This window comes from Emys orbicularis, chromosome 4 (assembly GCF_028017835.1).
Source record: "Emys orbicularis isolate rEmyOrb1 chromosome 4, rEmyOrb1.hap1, whole genome shotgun sequence".
Classification (NCBI taxonomy): Eukaryota; Metazoa; Chordata; order Testudines; family Emydidae; genus Emys; species Emys orbicularis.
In genome coordinates, this window is record NC_088686.1 from 116,021,154 (window position 1) to 116,037,745 (window position 16,592).

At 46.4% G+C, this 16,592-nt stretch overlaps 1 protein-coding gene across 1 annotated transcript; it reads right to left on the reverse strand.

The window, feature by feature from the left end:
- Positions 1-1,854: 1,854 nt before the first annotated feature.
- On the reverse strand, positions 1,855-13,136 carry LOC135878565 (cytosolic 5'-nucleotidase 1A-like). Its single transcript, XM_065404269.1, has 6 exons — positions 13,092-13,136; positions 7,838-8,005; positions 5,725-5,854; positions 4,875-4,997; positions 3,167-3,345; positions 1,855-2,157 (listed from the first exon to the last, which is right to left on the reverse strand). Exons 1-6 carry the CDS (start codon positions 13,134-13,136, stop codon positions 1,855-1,857), a joined length of 948 nt encoding a protein of 315 aa, XP_065260341.1.
- Positions 13,137-16,592: the final 3,456 nt, after the last annotated feature.

The window sequence follows — 16,592 nt, forward strand, 5'->3', positions numbered from 1 at the left end:
CCTCTGGTGGTGAATGTGTGCATAGACAAAAGGCTGAAATTCAGCCCTGGGAAAGAAACTGCAGGTTAGCAAATATAAATTAGGCTCCATCCTACTGCTTACTGCCCAGTAAAAAACCCCAAAATATACAAAACCGCTCACGACAGGCCTCAGATACACCAGCGCCAGCAAGAACAATGCCCCAGTGTAACCAGCTGCACCTGTTACAGCCAGCAAGAACAAAAGCTAATGGCCACTTACTCCAGAAGAAACAAGGAATGTGTAATGCAGCGTGCTTAGAATAAGGCACTCGGCTAAGCCCTCTCCTACTACCCCAATACTCTGCTGTTATTTTTGAATCTTCCTGCCCCTTTTGGAATAGTTTGCTGAGATCCAAGCACTAAAATCAAAGCACTGCTGCTGGCAAGAGCACACAGGAACTGGAGTGCTAGATCATTACTGCAGCACCATACATGTAGGGCCAGATTATCAGCTAAATTGGCATAGCTCCTCGAGTCAAAGGAGCTACCACAGATTTACACCAACTGAGAAACTGGCCCATAATTTATATCTCTATATATGTAAATACACACACGCACACACAGGAAATAACTCTAGTATCCTGTGTATATTATGTCTATATGAGGGCTCTGCATCATATTTGTGCGCAGCTATAACCAACACAGACTTAGTTCTTAAAAACATTATTACTGGAAAATAACATTGGACATGATTTATCTTGGATCCTAAGTGTGAATGACCAGATATACCGTAGGGCTTGCCATTCTTACCCTATTCTCAGCACAAACATACTCGAGATACTGCAAGAAAAGCAGCTTTGCAGTGTTGTGCATTATAAACTGACAGTGACTTGATCTTTCTGTGCCATTTAGAGGAGAGAGCAGCAGAGAGGCTGCGTGGCTGGCAGGAAAAGAGAGAACTGAGCAGAAAAGAGACGTGAAAGAGAGAGCAGTTGACATTAAATTAACTACTAGATATTAAGGACCGGATTCTGATTTCACTTACCCTGATATAATTCCACTGATTTCTGTGGAGTTACTCCTGATTTACACCAATGGGAAATCAGAATCAGGCCCAATGTAAGGCATACCTACAAACTAGAATCTATGAGAAGACAGAGTCCCTGGTCCCTGGCACTCAAATCCTGGGATGTGCTGAGCATCAGAAACTCCTGCTGAAGTCTGTGGAAGCTGCAAGTGCTCACTAGCTGCTCAGCACCCCTCAGGATTTGGCCCCATATATATATAAAACATACACACTAAAAAAAATAGTTTCCTTTGAAAAAGCCCAACCCCCAACAAATGCAGCGTTTAGAGGGCATATTGGTATTTGAATAGCAGTACTGGCCCAAAGCTCTAAAGACCAACCCCCATGTCTGAGTGCAGGCTGAGCTTACATTGCCTGCCTCTTACGACAGTTACATGCTGTCTTCAGCTCACATGGTCTCGTCACTAGAGCTGTGGTTTCAGTGCTTGTATGACATGAGTGGTGGAGCACATTATCCCTAGTGGCTGGAAGGGCTGCAGTCATTGAAGAGACGGCTAAGGCAGATCAAGAGATGGGCATAATAGTTACATTTCAAGCATCCTTCCTTCCTGTGGATTTTTGGCCTTCTGTTGCCACATCCCCAGGATCAGATGGACCCTGTCTTTGGAACTAAGAGAGGGACCCAAGAGTAATAGATCCAGCACCACATCAGCACACAGCATCTTCTCTCCCTCTCCCCTGAGCTTGCTTAGCACAGGTTTAGAAATCCTCCCTTATCCCTTCTGGCAGAAGCTTTGTCCTTGTGTTCTCCAATTGCATTTGGGAGACCTGATCCTTGGAGGACCTTTGCCCCTTCATCCCTGCCCATCAGCAGTTACAGGGGACCAAGGCAGAGGGTATGCCAATATCTTGAGCCCCCTGGATGTTATGAAGGCCATCATCAAAGAAGATGTGGGGTTGGATCTGGGAGAGGAGAGGGCCCTTGGGAGCCCCATCCATGAAGAAGGCCTCGTCAATCGCCAGCCCCCATTCCCGGAGGGTCTTGATAGCACGGATGCCCATATCCCGGCCGCTGCGGGCAGTCACCAAGTAGGTGCGAATAGGGGAATTCTCCTGGCTGAACTTCTTGCGCATCTTCCCAAGATGCATGGCAAATGCCTTCAATGGACCCTGGAAACCACACAGAGATTAGAGGTTGGGAGAACACGAGGAGGGGTTAATTTCACCTTTGCACAAAAATAGCCAGAAAAGAGAGCTCAAGGAAGATGGAGCAATTTCTCACAGAGGCTAGGAATGTAGATTCCTTACAGCTGCAGATCTCAGACTTTCCAGGGCCTGGACCACAATTAACTAGAGGGATGGTCTCGTGGACACTTCCCCACCCATCAATCATAAAACATCCCTGTTGCAATGACAGCAATTGCTTACATGGAAACGTGACTTTAGGAAAGCAGTTTATGCTTTGAATAGCATAAACCTGTCATAAACCTGAATAGCATGTACCCATCTTTTAATGCAGCTTAGCAGCTAGAAACAAGAGGGAGCCAACACTGTGCCACCAGTCAGCTCTCCTCCGGCAAGTGGTCGGCAGAGCACCAGTGGTCTGTGAACTGTGCCATAGTGTGAACTGTGTAGTAGCACAGTGGGTTAGTGCTCTAACCCTTCACTTTTGAAGACTTGATGCAAACCCCAAGTAGGTCGGAAATGGAAGTGAATGTTGTGGCCTTATCTCAGTCCTAAGTGAGCAGATGGACACATTCCAAAAGGCAGCCCCACAAAAAGAGGACCAGTTGATTTTGACAAAGGACAGTGAATTTGCTAATAAAGGTTTGCAGACTGGGAAGAGGGTTAGAAATAGAGCAAATATTCACAGGCGGCCTATCTGATTTCAGAGCAGGGCTAGTGTCACAAACCTCATCCACAGGAGAAGAGACCTATGGCCTGTTACAGCATTCACTGAAACCAACGGGGGACTCTCCAATGCCTTCAGTGGGGTGTTGGATCAGGCCAAAGCAGTCAATGTATAAGCCAGAGGCCACCCAGGAATGTTTGTGCGTATTCTGCTGCAAGGGGCTATTGGTGAAACCCTAGCAGGAGGGCCCACTCACTGGTCACTGTGGGTGAGTGTAACATAACCAGACTGAGCAGGTTAGAAGCAAGGCAGGGCAAGCTAACATACCTCTCCCATGGGCACGGCTTCCATTGCCCTCTCATACTCCAGAGCCCCCGACAGCCCCTTCTCTCGAAAAACCCGGTCTGTCTCATCCGAGAAGAGCACGGCATCCCCATCAAACACCACTCGCAGTTGTGTGCTGGGGGTCTGCACCTCCTGCTGGAAGATGAGAGCCGCTGACACTCCTGTGGGACAGAAAGAAGTGTCACTGCCTGGCTGAGAATGGGAACCAGAGAGACTGTGTCCACGCTCCGGTGAGGGCCCCAGAGTACAAGTCCTGGCTGCCTGGAGATGCTGCTCAGCAGGGCACCCCCATGCGGCAGCCAGTGGAGCCACAGAAAAACTTTGTGCTTGCATGCAATGGAGGACAGGTTGGGGAGAAGTCAGCATAGGCATAGCTTCCTCTGGGAAATTGTTACAACCTCATCCAATGCCCACTGACATCCATGGAAAGACTGCCACTGACTTCAATGGGCTTTGGATCAGGCCCTCGCAGCTTCGGGTTCCCCAAGTGAAAAGAGATGATAGATCTCCAAATAGGGCTCATCCGGCAGAGCCATTCTGGGGGTGGGAAGGAGAGGCAATGCTCAGATGTCACTGTTTGGAGACACCTCCGTAGGTGCTGTGGGAAGCGTGGTTTGCTGCACCTATGCACCATGTACACCCAGCACTCTCCTGCCTGTGCTTATCCTACCCTGCCAAACCCAGACATGCTCACTTGGTGCAGCTGGTGAAACTGGCTGGCACCTCCACTATATTCTTCTACGCACCTGGCCTAATGCTGGCCCTCTTCCTGCACTGGAGAAAAGGGGTTCTCTGCCCACTCTCACATACTGGGATTATAGCCAGGAAATGGGTTTTAAACCAGGAATGTTACTCAATCAGGCAGGGTTAGGGTTTTACTTCACTGCAAAGAAAAGATTTCTCATTCAGACATAAGTTGCTTGTGGATTGTGTTGTGTGCCTGAATGAAGGAACCTCGACAGCTGGGCGAGGTCCCAGTCAAACCAGCAATGTTCATGAAAGAGAGACTCTGGCCCTGAAAGTCCTTGGAAAGACTCCTACACCCTGATTGAGGTTAAGCGCATGCTTATGTTCATCCCCATTCAGGAAAGCACTTCAGCATATGCTTAATTTTAAGTGAATCACAGAAAGCAAATTTCCAATTTATAATTATAGTGCTCTGCAAACCTGATTCTAACAGCGACTCATTCAATCCGGAAGCAGGAACAGCTTGAATTTACAATACCGGATGCTCGTAATGACCAACTTGTGGCCGAATTCATAAGCAACAATTATTCACACAAACTATTTGATGTATAATTTGGAATAACGAATACATCTGAGAAAACCCATGGTCTGTTTGTGGGTATCTGGTAAACAGAAAGAGACTAAACTCTTCAGCAACAGATGAATTATGAATTACTTGCCCAGTTGCACCGGAGACCTGCTAGTTCATTTGACATGCACCATCAAACAGTTATGTGTGACTTCTAGACACAGCTAAACTGTTAGGTTCTGAATTGTTTCCAGGCTGAGACGTAATGTGTCAAGATCGGCACAGAACTACTTCTCTGAATCGAGTAATAAACCCTTCTGAAAAAGCAAGTCTTGACATAACTTCATCTTGGGGCTAATGCAGGGAGGCGGTGTAAGGCCCAGGTGTAAGAATGAAATCCCAGGCTGGGTGAGGGAGGAGAGGGAGAAAGCACACCTCGCTGGAGTGCATTGCACACGTCCATCCTGTCGGCCGAGAGGAAGAGCTTGACATTATGGGATTTCAAGTACTGGGTGGAATCTTCATCGCTGACAAAGCAAAACTTGGAAATCTCCAAACCTTAACGTCAGAAAAAGTAAATGAAATCAAATTAATACCTAGCTCTTACACAGCGCTTTTCATACATGGATCTCAATGTGTTTTACAGACGAGGTCAATATCATTATCCCCACTTGATGGGAAAGCCCAGGCACTGAGCAGGGAAATGACTTGCCCAAGACCACCCAGCAAACCTATGGCAGAGCTGAAAAGCTATCTTTAATTTCTATTTCCAGCCTGCCTTGTGCTCCAGCCCACACACTGACATAGCGCTCCCTACATCTCCTGCCATGGCCGACACACCCTAATGCAATGTCCCTTTGTTCAACTGATGACACGACCCTGCCAGGACAACAGGTGCTCCAGATATCAGTGCAATACCCCACTGCCTTACACTTATGCAGCGACCCTCAGCACAGCCACCATTATCTTTCCTCCCCACCTCAACACAATGTCCCTCACAATGTTAAATCTTCACTCTTTATCTCCTACATTCATGCAACATCCTTCTCAGGTTGCCAGCCATTTCCCGCAACATCCCCTTCACTTCATCCACTTTTTGTGCTACCATCCCACACATAGGCTGGGTCCTTCCCCTTCCATACCACCTGTCCCCAGACTGGTGTGTATCCCCCCTGGATCCACCTCCTCATCTATTTCACAGCAGTCTCTGGAGGACCGGATGAGAAGTTTTCCCCCCATTCACTGAATGTGGGCTGACTTCAAATGAGAGGTGGGATCTCCTTACCATGTTGCTTAGCACTGTTGACGATGCGCATGCCACTCTCTGGGCTGTTGTTGGAGAGGATGATGACATCAAAGAGGCCCTTCTCCACTGGGTTTCTCTCCAGGAGTTTCTCATTCACAAACTGCACGGCCTGGATGAAACAGCCGGAGACACGACACTGTTTTACAAAGTTGTATACTCACAAACGTACCCACAATCTGCTGCCACACAATTTCCAGCACTCCTCCCCCCATCCAGGAGACAGAATCGCTCTTGCTGGTGTAGAGAAATGTAGAAGACAGTGGCCCTCTACACCCAATGGGGAACCACTCAAAGAAGGGCAGACAAAAGCATTGCCATGTACTTTCCCTCAGGAATTCTGTTGTGGGAGGGGACGGCTTTAACTTGCCCTAGGGCATTACAGGAGTCCTGCAGTGGATAGGCTAACATTAGTGTGTCCCCTGATTGTTCTAGCCATGTCCATGTAGGGCCCCTGGATGCAGAGGGGAGATTGCTGCCTTTCCACCGCCAACAGCCCTGACCCTGGGCTTAAGCCAGAAGAAGCCAAATTTAACAGTGGCCTATTGGTTGCCATAGTTATTCTCTCAGTAATTTGGTTTTGGTACTTTAAGCCTCTGGTTAAACCAAAGTACTCCACCCCTTCTGGGGTAATGAGAGTCCAATGTTGCTCCCAGTCTCATTCCTTGGATCACAGCCCTCCCTTAAGGGTCTGTTACTCTCCTCTCCTCCCTCGGATACGACAGCAATGCCCCCTGCTCTGCTTCTCCCTCTGACTCAACGGAGTTCGTGCCCTCTCTCTTCTGCAAGCTCCAACCTTCAGGCCCTCGACAGAGAAGCACCAACTCTGGCCCCGCTTCACTTCCCCTTTCATGCCACTTCCTTCGCTCTGCAACAGGCACCCCCTCGTTGGAGTGATTCACCCCACCCTCTGGCTGTCTTCTCTTGGGCCTCTTCCCAGGCCCTTTGACCAGAGAGACCTGGAGCTCTTGCCCTTTTCCTAGTGTCTCTCTCTTTCTCCTAGTGGGGAGACGAACAGCAAGTCTTATTCTCTCCCCAGTATCTCTCACACTGATGAAAAGGGACCTCCTGCTATCCTTGCCCCTTTCCCAGCATGTATTGCGGCGTGGCCTACACCTCCCCTCAGCCATGGGAATGACAGCTCCCCAGATCCCTTATTCTGGGTCACATCCTTTTCTGTCAACATATGTTTGGCTTGAATTTAGCCTATTTTGTCTATTATACGTAGTCTATTATATATACACTAAATATATATAATTCAACTTGCCTACCCACTTTCAGATGTCACCAACCTCTGCTGGTGTCATCTTCCTTCCAAATTGCTGCTGTTATGTCCTTGCTCAAGAAGTCACTTCATGGTGCTGATGTTGCTCTGTCTCTAACCTTCCCTCTTTCTAAGGTAAGGTTTCTAGGATGGTTGTGGTGAGGAAACTAGTGTCATTTGGAGTCCATAGTTTTCCTTGATTCCTTACAGTTTGTCTGCCATCCTGGGTATGGCAGTAAGGCTGGTATTTATGCTTTAAACACTAAATAATTTTTAAAAATACCATAGTGATGTGGCGCTATCCAAGTTGGCCACCGTCAGTTTTGGAATGGTGCCTGATGGTTTATGTGTCCGCAATGTATCCCTCCATAAAACAGAACAACACACAACTCACCTGTATATTTCATTGTTCCAAATGAGGGCCAAGAGTCACACTCCTATGCATGTCTGAGGAAGGCACCTCAGCAAAGACCACACCTTATACTGATAAGAGCTAAGGCTGGAAGCATCTTGACCTCACAAGAGCCGAGATCTCACCTGGCTACGGGCAAAGGCCCAGAACTTCAAAGGTATTTAGGTGTCTAAAACTCTCACTGATTTTCATGGGAGGTGGGCACCTAAATACCTTTGAGAATCTGGGCCGAAGCATCTCACCTGGATGAAAGCAGAGGCCATACCTCACCATGAGTCAGGCACCACTCTTTGCCTTCGTCAGGGAGAGATGCCCCAGCCAAAGAGCACAAGGCTTGAAGGAACTGAAGGCTGAACTTTGCCATGGACCAAGTTTCACACACATCTTGATGAGAGTGGGGGCCATTGCTGGCGTCTCACCTGAATGAAAGCGAAGGCTGTACCTTGCTCCAAGGGCTTATCCTCATTGAGTTGCTGATACTTCACATACTCTTCCTTGCCCTTTGTCAGGAACAGCTGATGTTCCTCCTCCAGGTTGAAGATGGCCCTGGTTGTCACGGCGATGACCAGCGCCTCATTTGGGTCTTTCTGCAGTGGGCAATGGGAGATCCAAAAAGAAGAGAGGGGTGGATTTAAAGAAAGAGATGGCAATGATCAATCAGGAGAGGGTGCTGCAAAGGAGCAGTGGGAGCTGCAGGCTCTGACATCATCTCCCTTCTCCCACACACTTCCTGGGGTCCTAAATACAACCACCTGGGTGAGCCTTGCAATTGCCCACACCCCCCACCACAGGCAGCCAATCTCTGCAGAAGTGGGGCCGTTCAGTGCCAAGAATTGAGCAGGCACAGTGACTGACCACTTCCGTCCAGCCTATCTTTAAAGCACCACCAGTGTCACAGTGGTGCTACAAACCTTCCCTCACCTGTGGGTGTTGTCTGCGAGCTGGTGGGTGGACACTGATAGCGCACTTCCCCAGTTAGTGGAGTCCCCCATTCAGAACCTAGATAGTGTGTTTAAATCTTACACATTACAGCAGCTGGGACAAAGTTTGTTTCAGGTGGAAGTTACTGGATGAACGGAGCTGTACACTGGGGTCAGACCAGGCAGGAATAGATGTGGGATAGGACACCTATTCTACCAACAGCTCACTTGTTACATATATTCGTTGACCAGGATGAATGAAGGCATGACACCTGAGATTCAAACCCCACCATGGCAGCTGTGAGCTTTGGATAGCATGACACACACTTGATTGTTGTTGGCCCTGCTTAATCCAGGGAAGAGAGGGTGTGACAGCGTACCCCATAAGGCTTTATGGGTGGGTGTTTATAAATGTATGTATGATATAACTGAAATATGTTTTGTGCTGTATGCTTGCTTGATTTCTAAGTAAGCTTGGTGAGGCATTTGGTCAGCTTCTTTAGGAAGGAATTTGCCAGGTTAAGTACCTGATTGGGAAACACTTGGGGAACAATGCATCTTGGAATGCTCCAATCCACATAAGAAGTCTTCCTGGAGACATGCAAGATACCATGTGGACAATGGCGTCGGCCTGTAAAGACTGAGTCATGCAGGGGCATGTGACTTGCCCAGGTGTCTTCAAAACTCCATCTTGGAGCTGGACTTTGCATAGGAGGGAGGAGGGGGGTCTCCTCCCACAAGAGAGAGCCTATTTAAACCTGGGGGAGACCCCTCCATTGGGTCTTCAGCTGGCTAAAGAAGGAGCCTCTCCACCCCCCCAGGATACTTGAAAGAAACTAAATCAAAAGACAGAGACTACAGGGGTTGTGAGAGATTGCTGGACCCAGGCTAAAGGGAGATTAGCCTGTAAAAGGGAGCATTCGGGAACTGGTGAGGAACTTATCTGTATTTAGTTTGATTAGACATAGATTTGCGCATTTTATTTTACTTTACTTGGTAACTTACTTTGTTCTGTCTGTTACTACTTTGAACCACTTAAATCCTACTGTCTGTATTTAATAAAATCACTTTTTATTTAGTAATTTACTCAGAGTGTGTATTAATACCTGAGGGAGCAAACAACTGTGCATATTTCTCTATCAGTGTTATAGAGGGCGAACAATTTATGAGTTTGCCCTGCATAAGCTTTATGCAGGGTAAAACGGATTTATCTGGGTTTAGACCCCATTGGGAGTTGGGCATCTGAGTGCTAAAGACAAGCACACTCCTGTGAGCTGGTTTTCAGGTAAACTTGCAGCTTTGGGACAAGTGATTCAGACCCTGAGTCTTTGTTAGAGCAGACTGGAGTGTCTGGCTCAGCAAGACAGGGTGCTGGAATCCTGAGCTGGCAGGGAAAACAGAAGCAGGGGTAGTCTTTGCACATTGGGTGGCAGCTCCCAAGGGGGTTTCTGTGATCCAAATGCCCTGTCCAGAAAAGAGGAACTTTAGGTATACTGCCTCCGCCATGGACAGTGTCCAAGTCTCTGGCAGTAAGTTCAGGGGGAGGGTGTGACAGCGTACCCCATAAGGCTTTATGGGTGGGTGTTTATAAATGTATGTATGATATAACTGAAATATGTTTTGTGCTGTATGCTTGCTTGATTTCTAAGTAAGCTTGGTGAGGCATTTGGTCAGCTTCTTTAGGAAGGAATTTGCCAGGTTAAGTACCTGATCGGGAAACACTTGGGGAACAATGCATCTTGGAATGCTCCAATCCACATAAGAAGTCTTCCTGGAGACATGCAAGATACCATGTGGACAATGGCGTCGGCCTGTAAAGACTGAGTCATGCAGGGGCATGTGACTTGCCCAGGTGTCTCCAAAACTCCATCTTGGAGCTGGACTTTGCATAGGAGGGAGGAGGGGGGTCTCCTCCCACAAGAGAGAGCCTATTTAAACCTGGGGGAGACCCCTCCATTGGGTCTTCAGCTGGCTAAAGAAGGAGCCTCTCCACCCCCCCAGGATACTTGAAAGAAACTAAATCAAAAGACAGAGACTACAGGGGTTGTGAGAGATTGCTGGACCCAGGCTAAAGGGAGATTAGCCTGTAAAAGGGAGCATTCGGGAACTGGTGAGGAACTTATCTGTATTTAGTTTGATTAGACATAGATTTGCGCATTTTATTTTACTTTACTTGGTAACTTACTTTGTTCTGTCTGTTACTACTTTGAACCACTTAAATCCTACTGTCTGTATTTAATAAAATCACTTTTTATTTAGTAATTTACTCAGAGTGTGTATTAATACCTGAGGGAGCAAACAACTGTGCATATCTCTCTATCAGTGTTATAGAGGGCGAACAATTTATGAGTTTGCCCTGCATAAGCTTTATGCAGGGTAAAACGGATTTATCTGGGTTTAGACCCCATTGGGAGTTGGGCATCTGAGTGCTAAAGACAAGCACACTCCTGTGAGCTGGTTTTCAGGTAAACTTGCAGCTTTGGGACAAGTGATTCAGACCCTGAGTCTTTGTTAGAGCAGACTGGAGTGTCTGGCTCAGCAAGACAGGGTGCTGGAATCCTGAGCTGGCAGGGAAAACAGAAGCAGGGGTAGTCTTTGCACATTGGGTGGCAGCTCCCAAGGGGGTTTCTGTGATCCAACCCGTCACAGAGGGATCTAGGGAGAGAGATGCACCCTGGGTCTATGATGTTCACTCTCAACCCCTCAGGTCACAAAAGATAGGGCAGGCAAAGGTTGGCGGTCACGACCCTCCCAACTTGGCAGCATGCATGGCGTATACTGTTGTCTGTCTGCGACAGTTTTGGGCAGCTGCTCCATAATTTTGGCTGATCTGGACACAGTATAGCCTCATTCCACTACCTGTGCAGAGCTGTAAATTCCAACAGAGGTGACACCATCCACGGTTTCCTGCCAACACAGATTAGCTTCACTGCACATCACCAGCCCCACCTCCCTTCACAGGCATTTTTCACCCCAGTTTGTCTCCACTCTTGCAAGAATAATAAAAAGTCAATAATGTTCTTCATGGATGCTACCACTTGTGAGTTTTCATTTCAGCCACTGCAAAGGCAGGCTTTTCCAAACGAATCAGTCTCACCGTCTCTTTATATAACTGGTGGTTCAATCCTGTGATGTTTCCCTACACAGTGCTCCTATAACTTCATTGGGAGCTGCAGCTGCTCAGTAGTTCTGAAAACCAAGCTGCTTTTATCTAAGTGCCTGAAAATAGGGATTCTTTAGTTCCCCTGGCATGAACATTTTAGCTACAAAATTGAAATCAGAAGTAGATTTCAGGAGTTCCTAGCTCCCATTACTGTGCTCAGATCCCTAGATCTTGTTTCTCTTTGTTGGTGGATTTTGGAATGTAAGCAGAGTCAGGATGAGCTCTACCCTGACATCTGATGGTGAATTATGGCGAGTGTGGAAAAGAACTCCAGGGGCTGATCTTGTTTGCATAGGCACACCCACCCGCCTGGCATGAGACAACAGCAACTGAAAGTGGTTACTTTGGATGGGGTGGGATCCCCAGTTTCTCTGTTATTGGGGCAGGAGGAATAAAGTGTTGTTACCCTGATTATGTGAATCAAGGATAATGAAACTGTTTTATGACAGAGGGTCTCACCATCACCTAAGTAGCACTCGCTAGACAAGGGACATGGGTTCCAACCCCCAGTGAATGGAGAGAGGATGGGGACAGGTATTTGTACCTGATGGTATGGGTGCCTTTGAGGGCCTGAAACACCAATTGCACCACTGCCTCTCTCCACTGTTGAATATCAGAGCTAACTTTGATTCCATTAGGAGTCTAGTTACAGACTGCTAAGCTGAATTCACTTTGGGCCAATGGTGCACCAGAACTGGGGCTCCCTTACTACAAGCTGAAATCACTAAAAGAGCTAAAGTTACTAAGAGCTGAGATCACTGAGTGCTGTGTTAACTAGTGGGGGAGCCTAAAGCTATATTGCTAAGCGGCTGGCGGAGCAGTTTGCAGGGATAGCTGGAGGAGCAGCGAGTGGCGCGGAGCTGTTTGCGGGGACGGCTGTAGCGGCCCAAGGAATGGCGAGCGGAGCCGTTTGTGGGGACGGCTGGAGTGGCTCACAGGTCGGTGAGCGGCGCCGTTTGCGGGGACGGCTGGAGCGGCTCACAGGTTGGTGAGCGGAGCGGAGCAGCTCATAGAGCAGAGCAGTTCGTGGGACGGCAGGAAGTGGATTGGCTCGTGGTGAAGGCTGCGGCGGAACCCCACGGAGAGGAGGCCGGTCGGCCTCGGATCACGTAAGGTGCCCCTTAACACCCTGTGTGCCCCCCTTTTACTCTGGGGCTGCACTGATCAGGGACAGAGACTTTGGGGGTGTTGGACTTTGGGGACTCTGGGTGATTTTTGGGTTGCTGGATTCAAGAACCAAAGGGAAAGGACACGGCCCAATTTGCTGGGGTGGGTCTTTTGCTCATGGTTTGTGTTATGAATCCTGTTTGTGGTGTTTTTTCCAATTTAATGCTGATGTCATTTACCTCATGTTATTAAACATTTTCTGCTACACTCAGACTCCGTGCTTGCGAGAGGGGAAGTATTGCCTCTTAGAGGTGCCCAGGGGGTGGTATGTAATTGTCCCAGGTCACTGGGTGGGGGCTCGAGCCGGTTTTGCATTGCGTTATTGAAACGGAACCCCTAGATACAGAACATTACAGGAATATCACACTGAACATAAGCGCTTGAAATATGAAATATAAAGTGGTCTAAAAAATAACTTCTTACCTGTTTCACATTGGTGTTTATAACTGTGCTTTCAGCCTCTGCCATCTTCTATCTCCGACCTCAAACAACAGAAAATAAATTATTAAACGTTGACTACTATGTTAGATCAAATTCAGACTCAGGAGATGTTTTAATCTTTTCAAATTTTAATCAACAAGTGGCATGGCAGTAGAGGCCGCGTGGGGAGAGGGGCGGGCAGGGTCGTCTCCCCCCCTCCAGATTTGCTGCTTGGCTTGTACTGGGCATGCTCACATGGACTGAGCATGATCAGTCACACTGCGGAAGCCACTGCCCTCACTCTGCCCTCCCCCACTATCGGCAGGCATGGGTCACCTACAAAAGAATAAATGTCTGATCTAACCATTTCAATCTAATCTGATCATTACCAAATTCATCCACATTGCCTCCTATTCAGCCAATGCCAGATCTGATACTTATGAAGGGTTGGTTAGCTTCAGAAATCCAGTAATTAGCACTAGAATAGAACTAGTCACTAAAAATAGTCAAACAACAGAAGTTGTGATAAAAATAAAAAATGGACTCTTTGCATTTCAGGCCTCTGTGCATAGTGTTTTTAGGGCTAAGCCTTTATATTCTGAGATAGACTGGGATGGAGGCACTGGAAAGGGATTTAGGAGATCTGAGTTCCGTTCCTGGCTCTGCTACAAAGTCCAGGTGTGACCCTGAGGAAGTCCCTTAAATCTTCTTCTGCCTCAGTTGCCATCTGTAAAATGGGGATAATAGTTCTCTAACTGACAGGGGCATGTTGGGAGACTAGACTAGACTAAATGCATTGAACAGCTAAGAGACAAATTCTGCTTTGATTAATACTCCTTGCAATCTCCACTGGTATAAATCAGGACAAAAATTGAACCAAAGGTTCTGGTTCCCTGGATCTTTCTGCCTCTTTCTCAGTAAGAGGAAGGTGCTGGTGCAGTAGGCATGGAGGGTGTCCATAGATCTGTGGAAATGAATTAAGCTTGTTAATCTGTTACTTTCCTAAATTGAAAGTCTTTTTTTTTTTTTAATTTACCGTGCAAATCTATATCAGACATCGGGGTAAGTCTGTATTAGATCACATCCATTTACTGAACCAGTACAGAACACAGACAGTAAAAACATGGAGTGAAATCATAGATCTACGTAAGTTGGTAAAACTCCCATTGGCTTCAATGGACCAGTCTTTCAACCATGGATCTTATCTAGGGCTGGTCGAATACTTTACAACGAAATTATTTTTTGATGCAAAATTGGGTTTTCGACTGGAGACTTTTTTGAAGAAGCATGTGCTTTCTGAAGATAATTTCAATTTTTCATCAAAAAATAAACACCTGAAAACTGAAAAAATTTCACTATTCAGCCAAAACCCAAAATACTTCAACTGAAAACCAAAATATTTTGATTCTAAAATGCCATTTTGGTGCCTCATGGGAGTTGTAGTTTGGGTGCCTCATACTCTCATTCTCCTCCATGGGCTAGGCTGCCTACCTGGACTTGATCTCCCATGACACACTGTTTGCTGTAATCAACCATAAAATATTCAGCACTTTCATTACTAAAAAGTAACCTTGTTATGATTTCACTGGGCAAACATGTTTCACTGCAAGAGTTTCATTTTATAGGTCTCCTGCCAAAGCTAAGAGTACTGCAACAGAATAGAGTTGTCCAAAAAACAGTTTGCATCCAATTCATTAAACAGGGTTGTTATTATTATCGTTGATATTTGTTATTTGTGTTACTGTAGCACCAAGGAACCCAGGCAAGGGCAAGGGCACCAATGACTGGAGGACAGCTAATGTGACGCCAATTTTTAAAAAGGGCTCCAGAGGTGATCCCGGCAATTACAGGCCAGTAAGCCTGACTTCAGTACTGGGCAAACTGGTTGAAACTACAATATAGCAAAGAACAAAATTGTTAGACACATAGATGAGCATAATTTTGTTGGGGAAGAGTCAACATGGTCTTTGTAAAGGGAAATCATGCCTCCCCAATCTATTAGAATTCTTTGAGGGGGTCAACAAACATGTGGACAAGGGGGATCCAGTGGTTATTGTGTACTTAGATTTTCAGAAAGCCTTTGAAAGGGTCCCTCATCAAAGGGGCTTAACATAAGAATGGCCCTACTGGGTCAGACCAAGGATCCATCTAGCCCAGTATCCTGTCTTCCAACAGTGGCCCGTGCCAGGTGCCCCAGAGGGAATGAACAGAACAGGTAATCATCAAGTGATCCATCCCTGTCACTCATTCTCAGCTTCTGGAAAACAGAGGCTAGGAACACCATTCCTGCCCATCCTGGCTAATAGCCATTGATTGACTTATCCTCCATGAATTTATCTAGTTCTTTTTTGAACCCTGTTATGGTCTTGGACTTCACAACATCCTCTGGCAAGGAGTTCCACAGGTTGACTGTGCGTTGTGTGAAGAAATACTTCCATTTGTTTGTTTTAAACCTGCTGCCTATTAATTTCATTTGGTGACCCCTAGTTCTTGTGTTATTAGAATTAGTAAACAACACTATCTTATCTACTTTCTCTACACCAGTCAGGATTTTATAGATCTCAATCATATCTCCCCTTAGCTGTCTTTTTTCCAAGCTGAAAAGTCCCAGTCTGATTAATCTCTCCTCATATGGAAGCTGTTCCATACCCCTAATCATTTTTGTTGCCCTTTTCTGAACCTTTTCCAATTCCAATATATCTTTTTTTGAGATGGGGCGACCACATCTGCACACAGTATTTAAGATGTGGGCGTACCATGGATTTATATAGAGGCAACATGATATTTTCTGTCCTATTATCTATCCCTTTCTTAATTATTCCCAGCATTCTGTTTGTTTTTTTGACTGCCTCTGCACATTGAGTGGATGTTCTCAGAGATGACTCCAAGATCTCTTTCTTGAGTGGTAACAGCTAATTTAGACCGCATCCTTTTATATGTATAGTTGGCATTGTGCTTTCCAATGTGCATTACTTTGCATTTATCAACATTAAATTTCATCTGCCATTTTGTTGTCCAGTCACCCAGTTTTGAGAGATCCCTTTGTAGCGCTTCGCAGTCTGCCGGGGTCTTAACTATCTTTAGTAATTTTGTATCATCTGCAAATTGCTTAAGCAAAGTAAGCTGTCATGGGATAAGAGGGAAGGTCCTCTCATGGATTGGTAACTGGTTAAAATATAGGAAAGAAAGGGTAGGAATAAATGTTTAGTTTTCAGAATGGAGAGAGGTAAATAGTGGTGTCTCCCAGAGGCCTGTACTGAGACCAGTACTATTCAACATATTCATAAATGATCTGGAGAAAGGGGTAAACAGTGAGGTGGCAAAGTTTGCAGATGATACAAAACTACTCAATATAGCTAAGTCCCAGGCAGACTGCGAAGAGCTACAAAAGGATCTCTCAAAACTGGGTGACTGGGTAACAAAATGGCAGATTAAATTCAATGTTGATGAATGCAAAGTAATGCACATTGGAAAACATAATCCCAACTATACACAGAAAATAAT

Excerpts from the sequence above, each read along its gene's own strand:
- LOC135878565 (XM_065404269.1), bottom strand. The coding sequence starts at position 13,136 with ATGGCAGAGGCTGAAAGCACAGTTATAAACACCAATGTGAAACAG. Across the intron at positions 3,346-4,874 it reads GTGCAATGCACTCCAGCGAG|GAGTGTCAGCGGCTCTCATC; the intron begins GTGTGCTTTCTC and ends TCTGTCCCACAG. Across the intron at positions 2,158-3,166 it reads AAGCCGTGCCCATGGGAGAG|GGTCCATTGAAGGCATTTGC; the intron begins GTATGTTAGCTT and ends TGTGGTTTCCAG.